At 39.0% G+C, this 19,993-nt stretch overlaps 1 protein-coding gene across 1 annotated transcript in view; it reads left to right on the top strand.

Moving 5' to 3' along the window:
* LOC126248681 (serine/threonine-protein kinase WNK1) overlaps nucleotides 1-19,993 on the top strand; it is a 325,351-nt gene that overhangs the window by 234,142 nt on the left and 71,216 nt on the right. The window contains exons 21-22 of the mRNA XM_049949948.1: nucleotides 1,313-1,643; nucleotides 8,666-8,770. Coding sequence (XP_049805905.1) covers nucleotides 1,313-1,643; nucleotides 8,666-8,770 — 436 coding nt within the window. The remainder of the gene's footprint in view (nucleotides 1-1,312; nucleotides 1,644-8,665; nucleotides 8,771-19,993) is intronic.

Raw genomic sequence — 19,993 nt, forward strand, 5'->3', positions numbered from 1 at the left:
TAACAGCGGCAACATTGGACTTGCACTTCTTGCTCCGTTTCTGATCTCTACGGAGCACCTGAGAGAGGCCTGATCAAAAAATCCTTTTGCCTGTAGATACATGGGATTGCAAAGCAAGCAAATGATGTGGGCTGAATCAGGTGATTAGCAAAATGTGATCAGCAGTCAGCTGCCTGGGGTTGGTGTGCTGCAACTAGCCACAGTAATGAATTGCTGGAAACATGGCTATGGAAACCTGCAGAGAAGTAGTGACTTCCTCAGTGTCTTGGTAACAAGGGGCTAAGGTTTGGAGGGATCATATGGCTCCACTGTCGATGGGGTCACCGTTATTGTTTACCTGTATTGGACTCCACTGTTGGTGAACTCAGGACATAGTCAATTATTCACCAATCACTTCCATCTTTGATGATTATGAAGCTTTCAGTACATTGGTGTCTGAGCAAGATTCTGTAATTATAAGTTTTGTTGACATTCACATTTTTACACCATCATATTAACAAATTCTGTGACTTGTTATTTTTCAGTTAACATTGAGAATTGATGCTCATAAAAATTTGAGATCAGTAATGTGGAAACATAATTCAGGGAGGTAGGCACATGTATATCATTGGCTGTGGTCAAGTATTGTATTCCAATTTATTTGTATGGGCTTCTAACAGTGACCATGAAGAGTATCCTTTGGATTGTAGGTAGAGAAAGAAGAAAGACAAGTATTACATGACCACTGTTTCACATTTCCTATAGTTTAAAACAGCAGATAAGTCTCCAAATGTCTATTTAAAAAAGAATTAGCTTAAAGAGCAAGAGCTCAATAAAACACAAAATAAATTTCATGTCATGCACACCGCTTGGGTGGTAAACTGAAGATATCTTGTGACCTAACTATAAAATTGAAATATAAAATTAATATCCATAGGTAACTGTAATGCTATTTCAGTGAGTGAATTTTAATAGCAATGGAATGGAAATGAAGTCCCATGCTTCTTGACAGGGCATAGGGGAACGATGCGAGAGACCTGCACCACCGTATTTGGGCAGGTCCTAATGGAGGTGGTTTGCCATTGCCTTCCTTCAACTGTAATGGGGATGAATGATGATGATGAAGATGACACAACAACATCCAGTCATCTCGGGGCAGGTGAAAATCCCTGACCCCACTGGGAATTCAACCCGGGACCTCATGTTCGGGAAGCGAGAATGCTACTGCGAGACCACGAGCGGCAGACTAATAGCAATAGTTACCCAAATAATTTCATTAGAATAAACATTACTTTTATTACCAGTAGCATTGTATTGTTTGTTTTTATTTTAGGTAGCTCCTGGTGTACCTTGCCATCCGATGACATCTCATCCTGCAGGGGTACTACAAGTACCACATTCTGTTCCTGCACCAGGTGCACAGTCAACCTCTTATCCTGTTGTCCGGCCATCTGTAACACCTGTACCAAAAGTCGATAGTCTTAACACCACGCCAGATGAAGTACACGCAAGTGACAACAAAGTATCAGAAGGAAGTGGGTACGATACTCCTCAGCCTCTTCATGACATCGCAGCAGAGCGTCATAGTACACCAAAGAAAGATCTACAGAAAAAAACAGAATTACTGAGTCAGAAAATTCAAGCACAAGTGCTACACACAACAGGTGAGATTTGTAACATTACTTCACTTTATTCATATGACACTGAAACATTATTTTGTCTCAAGTTAGTGAGCTCAGCTGGTTTTCGATATAGAACAGTGTGCATTGTTATTACTAAGCAGCACTTGACAGGAATTGAAGCAAGTTATTTTTACTGTTAACTTATTGCTTGTACAAAAAGACACAGAAATAAAGGCCATCCTTAGGAAATTTAAGATTTAGTATATAGAAAGACTGACCAGTAATGAAAGCAGTGCATTTGGCCAAGTATTATCTCTGGAGCTAGACAGACATGCGTATACGAAGCTCTCGCTAAGTTAAGTGATTAATATTGAAATAAGAGCTAATTTAGTTAATATTACATTTTAGACTAGTGTATATACTTCTTCTCTAGGCTGTTTATCGAAGGTTTCACTTTTCTGACTATATTTAGATCAAAAAGGAAGTATTTCGTACAAGGCCGGTAGTTGCTAGTTTTGTTTAATTTTTTTAGGCGTAAATTTCGCGAGAGTGCAGATTTTCATTTTTGACTAGGGTTATCGCTTCAAAGTCAAATTCATGTCGATCATACAGAGCTAGGTAGTTAAAACTTTCAGAAGTAAATTTAAAAATTTGTTTACATTAGTGTTTATGTACGAATTAGTAGGCTACAGGTTACGAAACTACTGTGGTCTCGTGCCAACTTATTCTCTGCTTTTGTGTTAAGTTTGTCTATCAAACCATGTGGTGGTTGCTGTAGAAATTTGAAAGAGGGAGTGTTCTGTGTAGACTGTAAATTATGGTTTCATTGGGACGAGGGTAGAAAATGAGGCTCTTCCATGGCAGTGTAGGTTATGTAGAAAGGATAGGAAAATTGCTGCAGGAGGCAAAAATTTGTGCCCTTAAGGCAGAATTAGAAAATGCGAACTTGGAATTATCCAGGTTAAGAGAGGAAAAAGAGACTGGGAACTGGGAAAAGGTAGCAAGCAAAGGGTGAAATAGGGAAACACTTGAAAAAACTCCAGAAATGCAATTAGTAACTCAGTTTGGCTTGCTATCTGAAGTGGAGGAAAGGCCTCATCCAGATGTAGTTGAAAATAGGTTGAAGCAGAATATTAGCTTAAAGAAAAATGACAGGTTGGGACCAAACCAGAATAGGAAAAGAAGAAGTCTGCTTATAGGCAGCAGTCATGGGAGCAGTGTGGGCCAGCAGCTTCAGGAGAAATTAAGTGCAGGGTAACAGGTCACAAGTTTTGTGAAACCAAGTGCTAGCCTTAGCCAGGTGACAGAAAACTTAGATCAGCTATGCAGCAACTTTGAGAAGAAAGATCAGGTAATTATAGTTGCAGGAGCAGGAAACAGCCTGGCTATGAATCCAAGATACAGTATTAGGAGTGACCTGGATAAAATAGGAACAGAAACACAAATGTGGGGTTTGTGGAGGTCTTTCAGCACCATGATCAGCTCTGCGTAAACACATGCTGTAACGCATGTTAACACTGAGCTGAACAGGATGCTCCAGACACCGGCAAAATCTCAAATACATGTTGTTCCAGTAAATGCTATTGGTAGATGGGGATACGCTACACATGGCCTGCACCTGAATAGGATGGGGAAAAATAAGTTAGCTTCTCTATTAGCAGAAACTGTAAGGGGCCCACAGTCACACAAGGGGTGATCCCTGTTGTTAATGGGTCCAAGCACACAGATTTTTTAGGTTAAAGCCAAAGTCCAGACAGACAATCAAGATAAATAGAATAAAAGAAACTTCATGTAAAGTAAATAGGGGTAAAGCTAAGGGCAGTATCAGCCTACTTCATCAGAATATCAGGGGAATAAAAAATAAAGTAGATTAGCTATTAGTGTGTTTAGATGATCTCAAAAATAAGAATGAGACTGATATACTCTGTCTGTCTGAACACCATGTAACTGTGGACATAGATAGTGTCAGTATAAGTGGGTATAATTTAGCATCTTACACTTGTAGATCTAGTATGGATAAAGGAGGAGTTGCCATTTGCATAAAACAAGGCTATAAATGCAAAATGGTAGAAGTAAGCAAATTTTGTGTTGATCAGCACTTTGAGGTTTGTGCATGTGAACTTCGGCTAGATAATCTAGTATTGATATTAGCAACAGTGTACAGGTCCCCATTAGGAGACTGGGAGCAATTCATAAAAAAAGTTTGACTCCCTATTATGCAGTCTGTCAGACAAAAAGAAGTAATTATTAAGCTGTGGTGATTTCAATGTAAACTTTCTAAATAATTCTGAGAGGAAAAGTGAACTAGAAGTGTTATTAACAACATATAACTTAGAATCAGTGATCAATTTCCCTACGTGTATAGCTCAAGACAGTAGCACACTAATAGACAATGTATTTGTACAGAAAGAGGATGTAAAACAATCATATGCTTTCCCTGTGGTAAATGGATTGTCAGACCATGATGCACAACTGATTAACTTACAAAACCTAACAGGGTGTACAGTTCGAAAACCAATAAGTAAAAGTGTAAGGTCGCCCAACCCGGTATCTGTAGAGCACTTCAAAGAAAGCTTAAGAAATGTTAATTGGGGAGATGTAAATAATGAGCCAAATGCTAATGATAATTGCAACATGTTTCTTGATAAATTTATATCCCTTTTTGAACATTGTTTCCCAAAGAAAATCACTAAATGTAACACCACACACATTTCAAAGAAACCTCGGATTACTATAGGTATTAAAGTGTCTTCAGAAAGAAAAAGAAAACTTTATGAGACAGCAAGAAGTAGTAAAGATCCAAAAGTAGTTTTACACTATAAAAATTATTGCAACATCTGAGAAAAGTTGTAAGGAAATAAAAAAATATGCATGTTAGAGAACAAATTAACAACTCCGGCAATAAAATCAAATCAATATGGAATGTTGTTAGAAGGGAGACAGGAAAAGTAATCATCGGGGTAGGTAGTTTTACTATTAAGGAGAACGAGACCATCCTAACCAACAGTACACCAGTAGCTAATGTATTTAACAACCATTTCTTAAGTGTAGGAGAAAAAATTGGTGAGAATAGTTCGAAAGAAAAAGCCAGGCAGTACATGGAAGAGTCTGTTTTGAAAAAATTTAGTCTAAGTTTCACCTAACAACCTCTTGTGAAATAAGTAAAATTATTAAATCTTTGAAATATAAATGTTCTGTTGGAGTAGATGATATCTCTAATAAGATATTAAAACAATGTGGAGCAATTACAGCTGATGTTTTGAGTCACATATGTAATGCATCAATAACTCAAGGTATTTTCCCAGACAGGTTAAAATATGCCATTGTCAGGCTGCAATACAAAAAGGGGGACACCACAGATGTCAATAATTATCGGCAAGTATCCTTGCTTACAGCATTTTCAAAGATCTTTGAGAAAGTAATGTACTCAGGAATGGTTAGCCATCTCAACAGTAAGCCACAGTTCGGATTTCAAAAATGCTGTTCCACTGAGACAGCATTATACAATTTCACTGTCCACATAATAGAATCTTTAAATAGTAAAATGTCAACAATAGGAATTTGTGTGACTTGTCTAAAGCATTTGATTGTGTAAACCATGACATTATGTTACATAAATTAGAGTTGTGTGGTATAAATGGAATAGCATATGAGTGGTTTAAGTCATACCTACAGAACAGGAAGCAAAACGTTTCCTTATATGGGTCAAGTGAATTAAATAACCCCACTTCATCTAATTGGGGCGAAATTACATTAGGTGTTCACAGTGTTCAATCATGGGTCCCCTTCTGTCCTATATATATGTGAACAACCTCCCTTCCTATCTGAAACAAGAAGCTGAATTGACACTGTTTGCTGATGATACAAGCATCATTATTAATCCAGTAAAAGAAACTCCAATTGAAAATGATACAAATAAGGTCTTTGGAAAAGTCATTAATTGGTTTTCTGCAAATGGGCTTGCTCTAAACTTTGAAAAAACACAGTACATCTAATTTTCTGCTGCAAAAAGTACAGTTCCTTCAATAAATATAACACATCAACAGAAGTCAGTAGACAGGGTAGAGCATACTAAGTTTTTGGGTGTACACATAGATGAGAATCTTAATTGGAAAATTCATATTTTGGATCTTCTAAAGCAGCTAGGTTCAGCAACTTTTGCAATCAGAATAATTGCCAATTTTGAAGATATAGAAATTAGTAAGCTAACATACTTTCACTCTCTGATGTCATACGGAATAATATTTTGGGGTAACTCAACATTTAGACAAAAAGTATTCACTGCTCAAAAGAAAGTGGTTAGAATAATGTGTGGTGTTCATAGTCGCACATCTTGTAAGCATCTTTTTAAAAGATTGGGAATTCTTACAACAGCCTCACAGTACATTTACCCACAAATGAAATTTTGTTCTCAACAACATGGACAAGTTTAAAAACAACAGTGACATTCATGATTATAATACAAGAAAAAAGAAAGACTTACACTATCCTTTACTCGACCTATCTTTGGCACAGAAAGGGGTAAAATATGCTGCTATAAAAATTTTCGACAAATTACCATATGAAATAAAATGTCTGACAGACGGCAGTAATAGCTTCGAAAATAAATTAAAATCATATCTCCTTGACAACTCCTTCTATACCATAGATGAATTCTTGGATAGGAATAAATAAATCTATAAATATAGTATATGCATTTTGTGCCATTTAAGGGAATGGGGTAAATAATAGAAATATTAATCCTTAACCCTTTATTGTAATATATATATAAAAAAATCTTGTTTCATATGTGTACTTCTTGTGCACTTGACATGTTCCACATCATAACGGCTACCGTACCGTGCGATTGATCAATGGAACACGCAACCAATTAACCAACCAACTAACTAACTAACTAACTTTGTGAGTTAATGCAAATGAGTAGAAAAAACAGTCCTATAATGTTTGAATGCAGTATCAGTGGTGTGCTGGTTGACACAGTCACATTGGTTAAATATCTGGACGTAATGTTGCAATGTTATATGAAATGGAACACACATTTAAATATGGTAGTAGGATAGGCAAATGGCAGACTTCAGTTTCCTGGGAGAATATTAGAAAAGTGTAGCTCATCTATAAAGGAGACCACGTATAGAACAGTTGCCTGATCCATTCTTGAATACTGATCAAGTGTTTGAGGTCAAATTAAAGGAAGACATCATAGCAATTCAGAGGCAGGCTGCTGGATTTGTTACTGATAGGTTCAGTCGACATGTGAATATTACGGAGCTGCTTTGTGAACTCCAATGGGAATCCCTTGAGGGAAGATTATATATTTATTTGCCGAATGCTATTGAGAAAATTTAGAGTACTGGCATTTACAACTGACTGCTGAAAGATACTACTGCCGCTGACATACATTTCGTGTAAGTACTATGAAGACAATACACATAAATTAGGACTCATACAGAGGCATGTAGATGGACATTGTTCCCTGACTTCAGTTGTGAATGTAACAGAAAAGGAAATGACTAGCAGTGGTACTAAGTACCCTGTCATGTACCATATGGTGGCTGATAGTGTTTGTATATGGATGTATATGTAGAGCATGATGAAACTGCAGTTTCACTTGACACGTTTCAGCTTAATGTCAGATGTCTGGCTGGTCAGTGGGCAATATTTTTGCCTTCTGAGCTCACATTCTAGATGGATTCAAAACTTCAGTCTGCTTGTATCTCCTGCCTATGCTTCCAATATGTTGCAGGACAGCCTTTGTGGAGATTGGAAACAAAAGACTGATGTTGCAGAAAATTAAACTTCTATGTCAGTTTGAAGGATGTGTTCAGTTGAGAAGTTAGTGTTTTCCATGATTTTCCATGATACAGGCTGCAAGCAGCTCATTTTGACCAGAGATATATAGACTGGTCAGATTGATGTAGTCATGTGAGTCTTTTACAGTGAAGCTTGATCTGTTTCCATGGTGTGGAAGAATGCTTCACTGCACAGATGGTAAGTTTGATGCTGCCCAGTCTATTTGTAATATAATGTTTTGGTCCCATTAATTTGCCATCTGTATTCTGAGGGAGTGATATATTTGCAACAGATACAATCTATAGTGCACGAATCAATGATGGCGCAGGTATAATTTGCAGAGCAGAATGAGATCACTGTTCTCAAAAGGCCTACTCCTGCACCAAAACTTGATCCTATCAAAACCAAATGGCCATAAGTGCAACACAGTGTAAGATAACTGGTCTTGCTCCCCACTAAGCTTGGTGGCCTGTGAGGAGGTGACAGGAAATGGATTTATTGCCCATGCTATAGGCTCACTCCATCACAGAATGGAAATGGCAATTGAAGTAAAGGCCTCTGAACAAGATAAGATGTGGTGAAGAATCCACATGCTGTGCTACCTTTGGAGCCAAAAACATCTAAATAAGAACTGTCATTGTTTCTCTCTTAATTTCACATACTCTACAATACAATGTATTTAAGCAGTCCAGGTATCTAATAACAGGAAGTGGGTGGCACAGGTTACCTTGCATGTTTCTAAAGCGTGTTTGCCTTATACCAAATGTCAAAAAGTTAGTACCATTCAAATCACTGACAAAGTGTTCATACCATCATGAACAGTGTTTTAAACACTGTAGAATGACTGGTTCTTATGTAAAAGGTCAAGATGCTGAAATTTTGACTCCAGCCTTTAGTCTGTTCCGTCAAGTACACTTGGTGTTCAAAGAAACATCAGTACACAATGAAGGCTAGGCTTTTGTTGCTTTGTGATGGCTGTAGTGCTGGTCAGCCAGAAGAATATTACAGCCATTTTTATCATGAGGTTGAATTGAAGCGTAAAATCAATGTGTTACCATTACTTTCTGTGTTTCTAGATACTGTGTCACTAGAGATAGTGATAGTACAGTAAAGGTTAGGGTAGCTACTACGGAGGTACATGACTGGAATTTCCGGTATTCTGTGGTTAATAACAGAAGTTTTCTCTCTCTTCCTCTGCCTTCATTTCTTCAATTAGCTGTTATCGAACGAAAGTTGTCAAAACATGTCTATAGCAGCTGCTATTAATGTTGCAGATGGCAGAAGAGACTCGGCGCCAGCAATAAGTGCACAGAGAAAGGGACGTTTCAGTGTTGTGACACATTCAACAGCTCCTTCGGGATCACAACAAAAAACGACAGGTGAGAAATCATACAGCTGGCTTTCTCCATTCAAGGGTATGTTTCAACCATAGTATATTTGCCAGAGCAGTTTCTGGTGAAAAATATGTATATACATTAACTTCTCTTTGTTTCTGACATATCTGTAACATAGTGTCACCTTTTATTTTCTTTGTGTTATTCTATATATATCTGATAGTATTCCATACTGCTAATGCACCCATATTTATTGTTGTGTTGTGATGTCTGTACTACAAAATTTTAAAATATAAATATTTTCTTTTGAAACTAAATAAGTGTCAGTTTGTGTGTGTGTGTGTGTGTGTGTGTGTGTGTGTGTGTGGCGTAGGGGGGGTGGGGGGGGGGGGACAGTTTTATATATTCATGGATGAATTTTGTTGAATACAAAGACTGCATAAAAATCTGTGACTCACTCTGGTCCGTGCCAATCATCAAACCATTTCCAGCCATGAATTAACTCATATCACAGCACATTAGCTGTGTGACTGGTCATGACTCTGAAACAACAAAATATTGGTGCTGCAAATCTCAGATGTCCCATCTCAATCCCCACTGCTATCACTATTGACCCTCTTTTGGAAAGTCTTAGTAGAGTGTTCTTCTGTTTATTATTTAGTGTCCTTATATATACACTGGCATCTGACTGAGCCCTACTCTAAGTTTGAATATACTTAGTGACCTATTGGTCATATCCAAATATCTCCTGTAAATAACAGTTTATACCATGCCTGTGGCTACTAACTCATAGTAGAAATTCTTTATTCCTAATTTTCTTCTCTATTCTAATGTTTCAAACCACAGTCAAGTCAAAATCCGAAGGCAGAGTCTCCATTGAAATGCAATTCATAGTGCTGGAAGCAAATTTGTTACCGACATCAAAATACAGCCAGAACAACTGACCACTTGGACAGAGAGTGCAGCTATTTATACAAACATTGAATATTCCAGAATATACAAATGTTACAAAATTAAGAAATTTCAACAACCTTCTATAAATGCTAGTTACTAAATAACAAATAATTATTAGTTGTCAGGTTTGAACTGCTGACCCACAGCACGCCAGACAGTGACGCAAACCGCTACACTACACTACACTGCATACACTACAGCTGGTAGCATTGCAGTCTCTCATTTGCTGTTTCAGAAGTTCTTATTCGAGCTGACTACATCGCACTGCATCTAGATCTAGATCTTGTCACTTGTCCTCTGTATACCAGCGCTGGTGGATCCTCATGTTCCAGTCATGTTGTTACATCAGTGGTAGCTCCTCCTGTCGAAGCATCATGAACATTGAGTGAATCCTCAGTTTCCTTCAATCTCCCATGGATGATCCGCACCTCTGGACTGTAGTAGGGCTTCATACGTGGGACATGGATGTGCCTTTATCTTCTTGACGAAGGGTTGTAATCCTGTCATCTGTGTTATTGGTCAAGCAGTGGAGGATATGATAGTGCCCAAAGTAGCGCTTTAATAATGTTTTCAATAGTCCTACTTTCCGTAAAGTCATAAAGATCCATACCAAGTCTCTGGGCTGTACCTCCCTTGCTGATACTTGTCTTTACTGTGTTTGTAATCTTTCTCCCGGGTGTCCGGAGTCTATATGCATCTTAGGTCCTGGTGATAAAATGTTTCATGTAGTCATCCTTAGTATTGTGTGGTTGAAACAGGAACAGTGCATACATCATCTTTTCAGCCTCATCAGTGAGGAGCATGAAGAACGTTGTGAAACCTGTAATGTCTTGCTTCACTGTGTTGTATGTGAACGTCATTACATTAAGTATTGTATATCAGTCTCTCTGTTTGATATCAACATATGTCGAGAACATACCTGCCAATGTCTTATTAAAGCATTCTTTCAGGTTGTCACTTGATGGGCGGTAGGCAGTTGCCATCCTGTGGGTGATGCTGCACTCTGAAATTATCACTGATACTAGTCTTGACTGACAAACTTTTCCATGGTCAGGGATTGTCACAAGTGGGTGCTCTGTGCTTCAAAATGATGTCTTCTACAAGGAATGTTGCAATTTCTGGACCTTTGGTAGTCAGCATAACTTTACAGTGTAATCAGTGCAGACAACTATCCATCAATTCCCATTTGTTGACTTCTTGAACCTCCCCAAGAGATCGATTCCAGTACAGGCGGCATTGGTACTACATACCCCAGATGTAATTGAGGTATGTGCGTCGGTTGTTGCCTTTCCTAACAGTGGCTCATAGTACCCAATAGATCAGCAGAGACCTGAGAATTTGATTTTGCCTAGATTTTCTCAAATATCATGTGATCAGCTGCTGAATCATTGCGGAAATACTTCAGGTGCTGGCCACAGATGAGCTGGAATGGCAAGCAATCATTTCCACCCCATTGGATCACAGTTCCTCTTATACAGTGTTCTATTTATTAATCGGAATTCTGTGTTCCCCGTTCCTCTTTCTTCAAGGCTTATGTGATTTTCAGCAATTCTGGATTTTTCCCTTTGTTTAGCAGCAGTGTCATTTAGTGTAGCAATAACTGAGATTTTGTCAGCACTGCAGTTTTCGGCCAAAAGGATAAAATAATAACACTTGAAATGTTAGGGCCTCTCACCAGTTGACTCGACGGATTCTATAGGCTAGTCATCTAACATAGAGAATGGTGATCCATCACAGCAGTGAATGGTTTGCCAAATAAATATGGCTGGAACTTGTTGGTAGCCCAAACAACTCAGACATATTCTTTTTCGGTTGTACAGGATATCAATTCTTGTCAGATCTAGCTCTAATGGGATCTCATCTGCTCTTTGGCTTGCAGACTGGTTTCATCACGTTCATCTCTTGTGCAGTTATTTCTCATCTTTTTTGTCACCAATACCTCTCTCAGTGCCTCGATGTTAATGCTTCTACTTATTACTGCAATTCGATCAGACTTCAGTCTGATGATGTCACTAACTCCAGATGGACCATCTCATGACCTCACTGTATAGACCTGTGAACTATCTCATATATCTTGCATACTAGATGGAACAGTACTGTTGTGGTATGTTTTTTCAAGGATCTCAGTAATTCTAAGGAAGTATTGTCCACTCCAGATGCCTTGTTTTGTGATGTGGGTCTTCCAGTACTACGTGTGATTCTTCTCACAGTGTATCATCTCCCATCTCGTCTCCTCCTACTTCCCCTTTCTGTAATATTGTCTTCAAGTTTATTTCCTTTTATATGTCCCTTACACAATTCGGCATTCCCTTCTTTGCTGAATATTGTCTTGCCATCTGAGCTCTCTGTATTCATGCAACTGCTTCTCTTTCCTCCAACGACTTCATTAGTTTTCCTATAGATGGCATCTATCCTTCTCATGCCCATACAAGCTTCTTCAGCTTTATATTTCTCCTTTAGCCATTCTTTCTTTGCTGGTTGCACTTTCTGTCAATGTCATGGATTTCTGCTGGACTTTGCATTTTTCCAATTTAATATTCTGCTGCCTTCACTATTTCATTTCTCAAAGTTACCTATTCATCTTCCATTATATTCCTTTCCCCTGTTTCAGTCAACTGTTATCTAATGGTTCCTTTGAAACTCTCAACAACGTCTGACTCATTAAATTTATCCAGGTCTCATCTCCTTAATTTCCTGTCCTTCTGCAATTTCTTCACTCATTATCTACAGTTCATAGACAATAAATTATGATCAGACTCCTCATCTGCCCCTGGAAATGTTGCAGTTTAAAACCTGGTTTTGAATTATCTTACCATCATGTAATCTACCTGAAACTTCCCAGTGTCTCCAGGTCCCTCTCAAGTATACAACACTCTTTTACTATTCTAAAACCAAGTGTTTGTAGTGATCAAATAGTGCTCTGTGCAAAATTCTACAAAGTGGCTTCACTTATTCCTTTCTCACAGCCACTGCTCTCCTGTGATTGTACAGTCACTTCCTTTTCCTCGTATCACATCCCAGTTTCCCATCACAATTAAATTTTTGTTTCCCTTAACAGTCATAATTCTTTTTTTTAATTTAATAAATTATCTGGTGAGCTAATAGCCTTGATGATTGGTCTTGGCTTTCTTTCTGGTTTGTCTATGATAATGTGTTCACAGTAACATTACTTATAGTTCATGCGCATTCTTATTTCTTATTCATTATTAGTACTGTTCCAGCGTTGCCCCTATTTGATTTCATTGTGATAACCTTGAACTCACTTTCAGTGCAACCAGTGTATAATGTGGATCAGCTGCATATGAGATAGTGATGCCATGCTGCTGCTCTTCAGTTTGCAATTTAACAAAGTTTTTAATGGTTGAGAACGGAGGGATATGTTTATTAACAGGTTAGGTTGTGAGTGAATATCAAAAAATCTCTAAAATCCATAGATTCTCATTTAATAAGAAATTTCAAAACCAACTCCAAATGCTATCATACTTGGAAGATTAAACTTTAATCGTATGAAAGTAAGCTCTCAAATTTTGATGAGTAATGTCAATGCTTAACTTTGCCTTTTAACAGGCTTCTGACATAAAGTACTCAAAAGCAAATCAAGTCTTAACTTGTCTAGTTTGTCCTTGTCACCCCACAATAAAAATGTACCACATCTAGCAACTAACGAACCCTGGGCACCAATCACCACTGGACGCAACACACACACAACACAGAACTACCAGTGCCCAGTTGTAAGATATCGTGCTCCCCCCTCGTCCCATCCCTCCCCATCCCCACCCACCTCCCTTTGTACTAAACCTACAGAAGTTTCTCAGTTAATTTAGTGAGTGTGCAGGCAATGACGTAAGAGGTGTACATTATGACTGGCTGTGCTTGTCCATCAAGGGCTTGCAGATATTAAGACAACCTGCCCTTGGATTATCTTAGTGAGTTGTTGCATAGGATTTCCTCCTTTCTGTTTTCTCCAAAGCTCTCTTTGTTGATGTCCCTCACAGAAGCAGTATCAGTGCCACTGGATTTTCTGGAAAATGCAATTTTATAGCCTGTAATTTCTTAAGTGATGAAAGTGGGGAAACTATATTAGTTGAAATAATGTTCCTGGGTGCCCTTATGATGTGTTTATTTATGAAAACATCGCTACTTGACAATAATGAAACATTCCATCACTTTTAACTCAAAACTAGCTATTTTCTGAGAGAATGGTCTTATGACAAAACTAGATTGAAAGGCATTCTGTCGGTGACTGGCGACTGCAGCGCACAGTCTAGATCTTGTACTTATAACCATGAAACATCACTGCTGTTTGTGTAATATCATTATCTTAAACATTATTCATCTGTTCTTTGAAATGACTGCTTTTTTGCATTGTAATATTGTCATAAGACTGTGCTTATGACCAGAGGCTTCTCCTAATATCTGCAGTGGAAAAAGTGGCTTTTATTAGTAAATATTTATTAAACGAAATTACTTGCTTTGCACCATAATGGCTGTGGTTTTCCTACATATTGTATGCTGTCTTCCTCACAGCCAGCCACAGCCCATCCCACTGTCTATTGGCAGTGTCAGATGTTCCAGCGGCCACTTCTGCCAGCATGAGAAATGAAACCTTACTCCCTGCTACGCATTCTGCAGTGCTGCCTGATCTTATTGAGTGCCTCTGATATCTACAGACCTGATAAACACTGAGATGACCCAAGTCATGGGATACCACAAAAGTCATGGGATACCTCCTAATACCATATCATACCTTCTTTTGCCTGGCGTAGTGCTGCAACTTGATGTGGCATTGCCTCATCCAAGTCATTGGAAGTCCCCTGCAGAAATATTCACCCACACTGCCTCTACAGCTGCCCATAATTGTGAAAGTGTTGCCGCTGCAGGATTTTGTGCACAAACTGACCTCTCGATTGTGTCCCATGCCGGATGCTCTGGGTGGCCAAATCATTCACTCAAATTGTCCAGAATGTTCTCTAAACCAATCCCGAACAATTGTGGCCCGGTAAATGGTGCATTGTCATCCATATGTCCATAGGCTTTTGGGAACATGAAGTCCATGAATGGTTGCAAATGGTCTCTAAGTAACCAAACATAACCATTTCCAGTCAATGATCTATTCAGTTGGACAAGAGGACCGAGTACATGCCATGTAAATGCAGCCCACACTGTTACAGAACCACCAAAGCTTGCACAATGCCTTGTTGACAATCTGGGTAATGGCTTTGTGGGGTCTTCTCCACACTCAACCGTATCATCACCTTTTACCACCTTGAATTGGGACTGATGACTGTGCCAGGTTTTCCAGTCAAGGTCCAACCAATATGGTCATGAGCCGAGGACATGACCAGCAGGCAGTGTCATGCTGTTAGCGTCAGTCATCCACCACCATAGCCGATTAACGCCAAATTTCGCCACACTTTCCTAACGGATACGTTCATTGTACATCACACTATTAAGGATACAGGGTACTTTTGCAGCTCAATATTATGTAAAAATCAACACCAATTTCTTTCAGGCACTGTTCATAATGTATGTGTTTTACAGATTTTTTGTTGATACCAGGTAATGCAGCACACTTTCTAAACAAATTAGTAGTATTTTGAATATTTTTGAACTTGCATAGGGTCATTAAAAAATTACAAAGAAATTGTTGCAATTTTTTTCCAAAATGCTTCCTCAAATTGCGGTACCATGTAATCCAATTTTATACATTTGAAGGACACCAAATTTTTACCATATATGCATAACATGATGGCTGAGGTACTAGACCTATTTAATTCCACCTATTATGTATATTACAAGGATAAAAAAATATCACAACCTACATTTTAATTTTTATAATTTTTTTCCTAGTGAAAATGTTACTTTTTCCATAATTTAGTTGCTCTGCAATAAAGCTTAGGTCTACTACATATGTATATGGTTTATAAACTTTAGGAAATATTTGTACCTGAATTCTGAAAAATACAGCTTGCGGGAAATTGTGAATGTAGATATGAGTCCAGTTAAACTGTGCCTCAGAACATTCCTGAAGCATAGTCTTCATCCTACAGCATTTCTTCATCTTCAAGCTTGCTCTTGGCATCCGTTCTTGCTTCTTTGGTAACTTGAAGAGCAAATCTTTCAGGTTCGTGCACCCGTTGTCTGTCACACCCAAGCAATTGATATTCCATATTAGAGCCACATTTTATGCCTAAATTTATCAGGACTTCCAACCTTCCTCTCACTCCATCATTGAAACATATCACTGCATCTAGTACACCAACTTTTAATGTATTTAGTCTTACTAAAAATTCTTGGGTAATCTTTTCCCATATGCAATTGTTGAAACTTTCATTTGTATTCTGAGTGTCCCATGAATACATTTACTGTATGAAACAGGGTCACTCAGGTCTGTAAAAATTGTTTTTATTTGATTTATAGCAGGCTCAGGAACAGAATGCTTATAATGGTATATTTGACCACTTTCTTTTGCTTTTTGGTAACCACACCAAGAATCTGGTCCTTTAGGGCAGGGTGCTCATATGTGGACAACTTATGAAAGCAGGTGGCCCATACAGCTTTTCTTATTGCTGTAACATCATTCAGAGGCACAGTTCATCTAATGGCTAGTCCATAATAACTCTGAAGAAAGTATATTTCAGTTTCTGTTAATCTGCCTAGGCCAAATAGAGACTTTCCATCAGATAGTAACTTTCCTTTCATTTGTCTCCGTAGCTTCCCCTGTCTAGCGCCCATCCTCTTTTGCACATGTCCACAACACTCCAGTTTTGTTACCAAGGTATCACCATAAACATTGAACTCATTAATTTTATTGAAAGCTTTAGATTCCCCATCGCCTAGGTACTTTGTATATCTAACGTTATAAACGGGCACCAACCTCTGAAATATTTTTAGAGCTCCATCACACTCCATACCTCCACTGTAACCATCATAATTCTTAGAACACTGATGTTCAATATGTCCTTCAGTGTTACCATGGCAGGTGTGTTAGTACTTAGATAAGCACTTAACATCAACAACTTTTCCATTCTCCAGAGAAGTAACACTTACGTCACCATTCAAGGAACGATGTCCTCGACATTGCCATGTCCCATCAAGTGCAACAGCAATGTCCTTGGTTCCACTAATATTTACAATTTCTCCTACTGCATGTTTCACAGATCCTTTAGATACACCCATCAAGGCACCTAAAAGTATTTTTATGTACTTGCTGAACATACTGTTAGGGGGAGGAAGGTGTGCGATCTTAAATTTTCCCGGCGTATTTCCAATTTGAACAGTTCTCGGGTATCCAACCGGGTAGCATTGTAATTTCTCCATAATATTTCGGCAGACGTACACGCTGCCATCTTCAGGTGGTTCCTGACAAATGCTGTGCTGTTCCTCTCGGCGCCCAATATATACTAGCCGTTACCCCCTCTACCGTTCCTCTCCTGGTGTCTTTGGTGCGGTTGGCACGGCGACTGCTGGAGGTCGTGGGGGAAGTGGCGCCTGGGTCTGAACTGTGGTCTGCAGTCTCCCTGCTGCCGCCGTCGGAGATGGTCCTCGATCTCTGGGACCGCATCTTTCTCTCCAGGCTGAGTGCAGGGTTCCAAGCCTAAGTTGAAGGCCGCTGACTTTATTAATTAGATCGTCCTGTAGTCGGATTTCGATGGCCTCTTTAGTAACGCAGTAATGCAAACGATGGCTCTTTAGTAACGTGGTTACTAAAGAGACCACCGAAATCTGACTACAGGACGATCTAATTAATAAAGACAGCGGCCTTCAACTTAGTCAGGCTTGGAACCCTGCACTCAGCATGGAGAGAAAGATGCGGTCTCAGAGATCGAGGACCGCCACCGACGGCGGCAGCAGGGAGACTGCAGACCCCAGTTCAGACCCAGGCGCCGCTTCCCCCACCACCTCCAGTAGCCGCCGCACCGGCCGCACCAAAGACACCAGGAGAGGAACGGTGGAGGGGGTAACGGCTAGTATATATAGGGTGCCGAGAGGAACAGCACAACATTTGTCAGGAACCACCTGAAGATGGCAGCATGTACGTCTGCCAAAATATCGTGGAGAAATTAATACGCTACCCGGTCGGATACCCAAGAACTGTTCAAATAGGAGGAAGGTCGATCAAACCACTATACGTTTGAGCAGCCTTTTTTCCTTTTCCCATTGCACGCATTCCATACACTAATTTCAAATTCACATTATATGAATTATGGACAATGTTTGAAGTCATTTTCGAGGTAGATTTATTGCAGGATCTGCACAGAACAACTAATTTTGATACTAAACCCTTCCTGCTACTGTGTTGTTCAGTTATTTCCAGACAGCCTACACCATCACATTGTTCACATTTCGCCACTTCCTTTATCGAAGAAGATTAAAATGCCCACATCAACAACAACAAATCCACTGCAAACAGTGTGATTGTTAATACAAAAATTTGAATCGCCAGGCGGCGTGCCATGTGAGATTTTCTTCCCTGAAGAACTGATATGTAGGTTACTTTCAACAGTGTGGCTTGCTTTGTTTGTGAACTGGTTACCACGGAATTTCCTTTAACTGAATTTCTTGATGCATGCCATAGTTCGCATTTATTGCACACTAAAGGATATACTTCCATAGATATATGTAGCACTTGGGCAACAAACATTCAGTAACACGTGAACAAACTGCTTCAGTGAAACAAAAGTAAATACTAGCAAAGATAATCATTTACAGACTCTAGAAACCTGCACTGTTACCAACATATACAATGCATCATACGTATAATTGCTGGAAACCGAAAGTTCACAGATCTTTTCAGAATAATACTGGTTTCTGTAACAGAAATAAAGGGGGCTTGGCAGTGTGCATGACCATAACTTTAAAATTTGGTATATGTAGGTCATTTTTCATTTGAAACCGTATAATGTATATATCAATGTAATCAGGAAAGACTATAGAATTGAATAAAGTCATAAAAAAATTTGATTTTTTTTCCACCATTTATAAGTTCTCTGTATCCTTAACACTGACAACTCTACACAAACGCCACTGCTCTCAGTTGTTAAGTGAAGGTGGTCAGCCACTGCATTGTTTGTGGTGAGAGATAATGCGTGAAATCTGGTATTCTCGGCACACTCTTCACACTGTGGGTCTCGGAATACTTAATTCCCTAATGGTTTCCGAAATGGAATGTCCAATGCATCTAGCTCAAACTACCATTCGGCATTCAAAATCTGTTGATTTCTGTCATGCGGCCATAATCACATTGAAGATCTTTTCACATGACTCAGCTGGGCTCAGATGATAGCTCCACCTATGCACTGCCCTTTTATACATTGTGTACGCAATACCACAGGGTGACACATGAGAGACGGACAGTTTTTAATGAAATAATACTCAGCCAACTTTACAATTAATGCATGTTTATTTACACAAAATCAAAGCTCATTATGTGCCATTTTAGTTAACAAAGTTATTTGTGTAAAATAATGTCATCAAGGTGATGTCCATCCTATCGAATGCAGGACTCACGTCTCTTTTTAAAATCCTCCATCACACGGACGAAAATCTCTACAGGAATGGCAGCAATTTCTTGAATGATTGCATTCTTCAACTCATCCAAATTTCGTGGTTTGTGGTTATAGACACAGTTCTTAAGGTACCCCCACAGAAAATAGTCACATACTGACGACCTGGGAGGCCAAGGAACATTGCCAAAACATGAGATAATCTGGCCAGGAAACATGCATCTAAGAACTGTCATTGAAGTGTTTGCGGTATGCGATGTTGCCCCATCCTGCTGGAACCTAACGCGTTGTAAAGGGATTCATTGTCTTCTTAGTTCTGGTTTCAAGAATGTTTCAAGCATACGAATGTAATGAACCGAATTAACAGTAACTGTGGTGCTGTTCTCTTCAAAAAAAATAAGGTCCAATAATGCCAACAGAGCCAAGAGCACACCAGAATGTTACTTTTTCTGAGTGTAGAGGCCGCTGGTGGATAAGGTGTGGATGCTCTGGGGCCCAGTAACGTAGGTTTTGCTTATTCCTGGTCCCGTTTAAATGAAAATGAGCTTCATCGCTCGTCAATAAAATTTCGTTTTCATTTGATCCTAGAATTACTTGCATTCTGTAAGTGAAGTCTTCTCGAACAGCAAAATCAGTTTCCTTAAGTTGTTGGGCAATGAGCATTTTGTGGGGATGGAATTTTAATTATTTATGCAAAATTCATCTAACCGATTCACGATTGATTCCTAACTCATTAGCACGACGTCTAGCTGACCGTCCTGGGCTTCTGACTGCTGCTTGCCTTACTCTTTCAACATTTTCTAATTTC

The sequence above is a fragment of the Schistocerca nitens genome, chromosome 3 (assembly GCF_023898315.1).
Source record: "Schistocerca nitens isolate TAMUIC-IGC-003100 chromosome 3, iqSchNite1.1, whole genome shotgun sequence".
Classification (NCBI taxonomy): Eukaryota; Metazoa; Arthropoda; class Insecta; order Orthoptera; family Acrididae; genus Schistocerca; species Schistocerca nitens.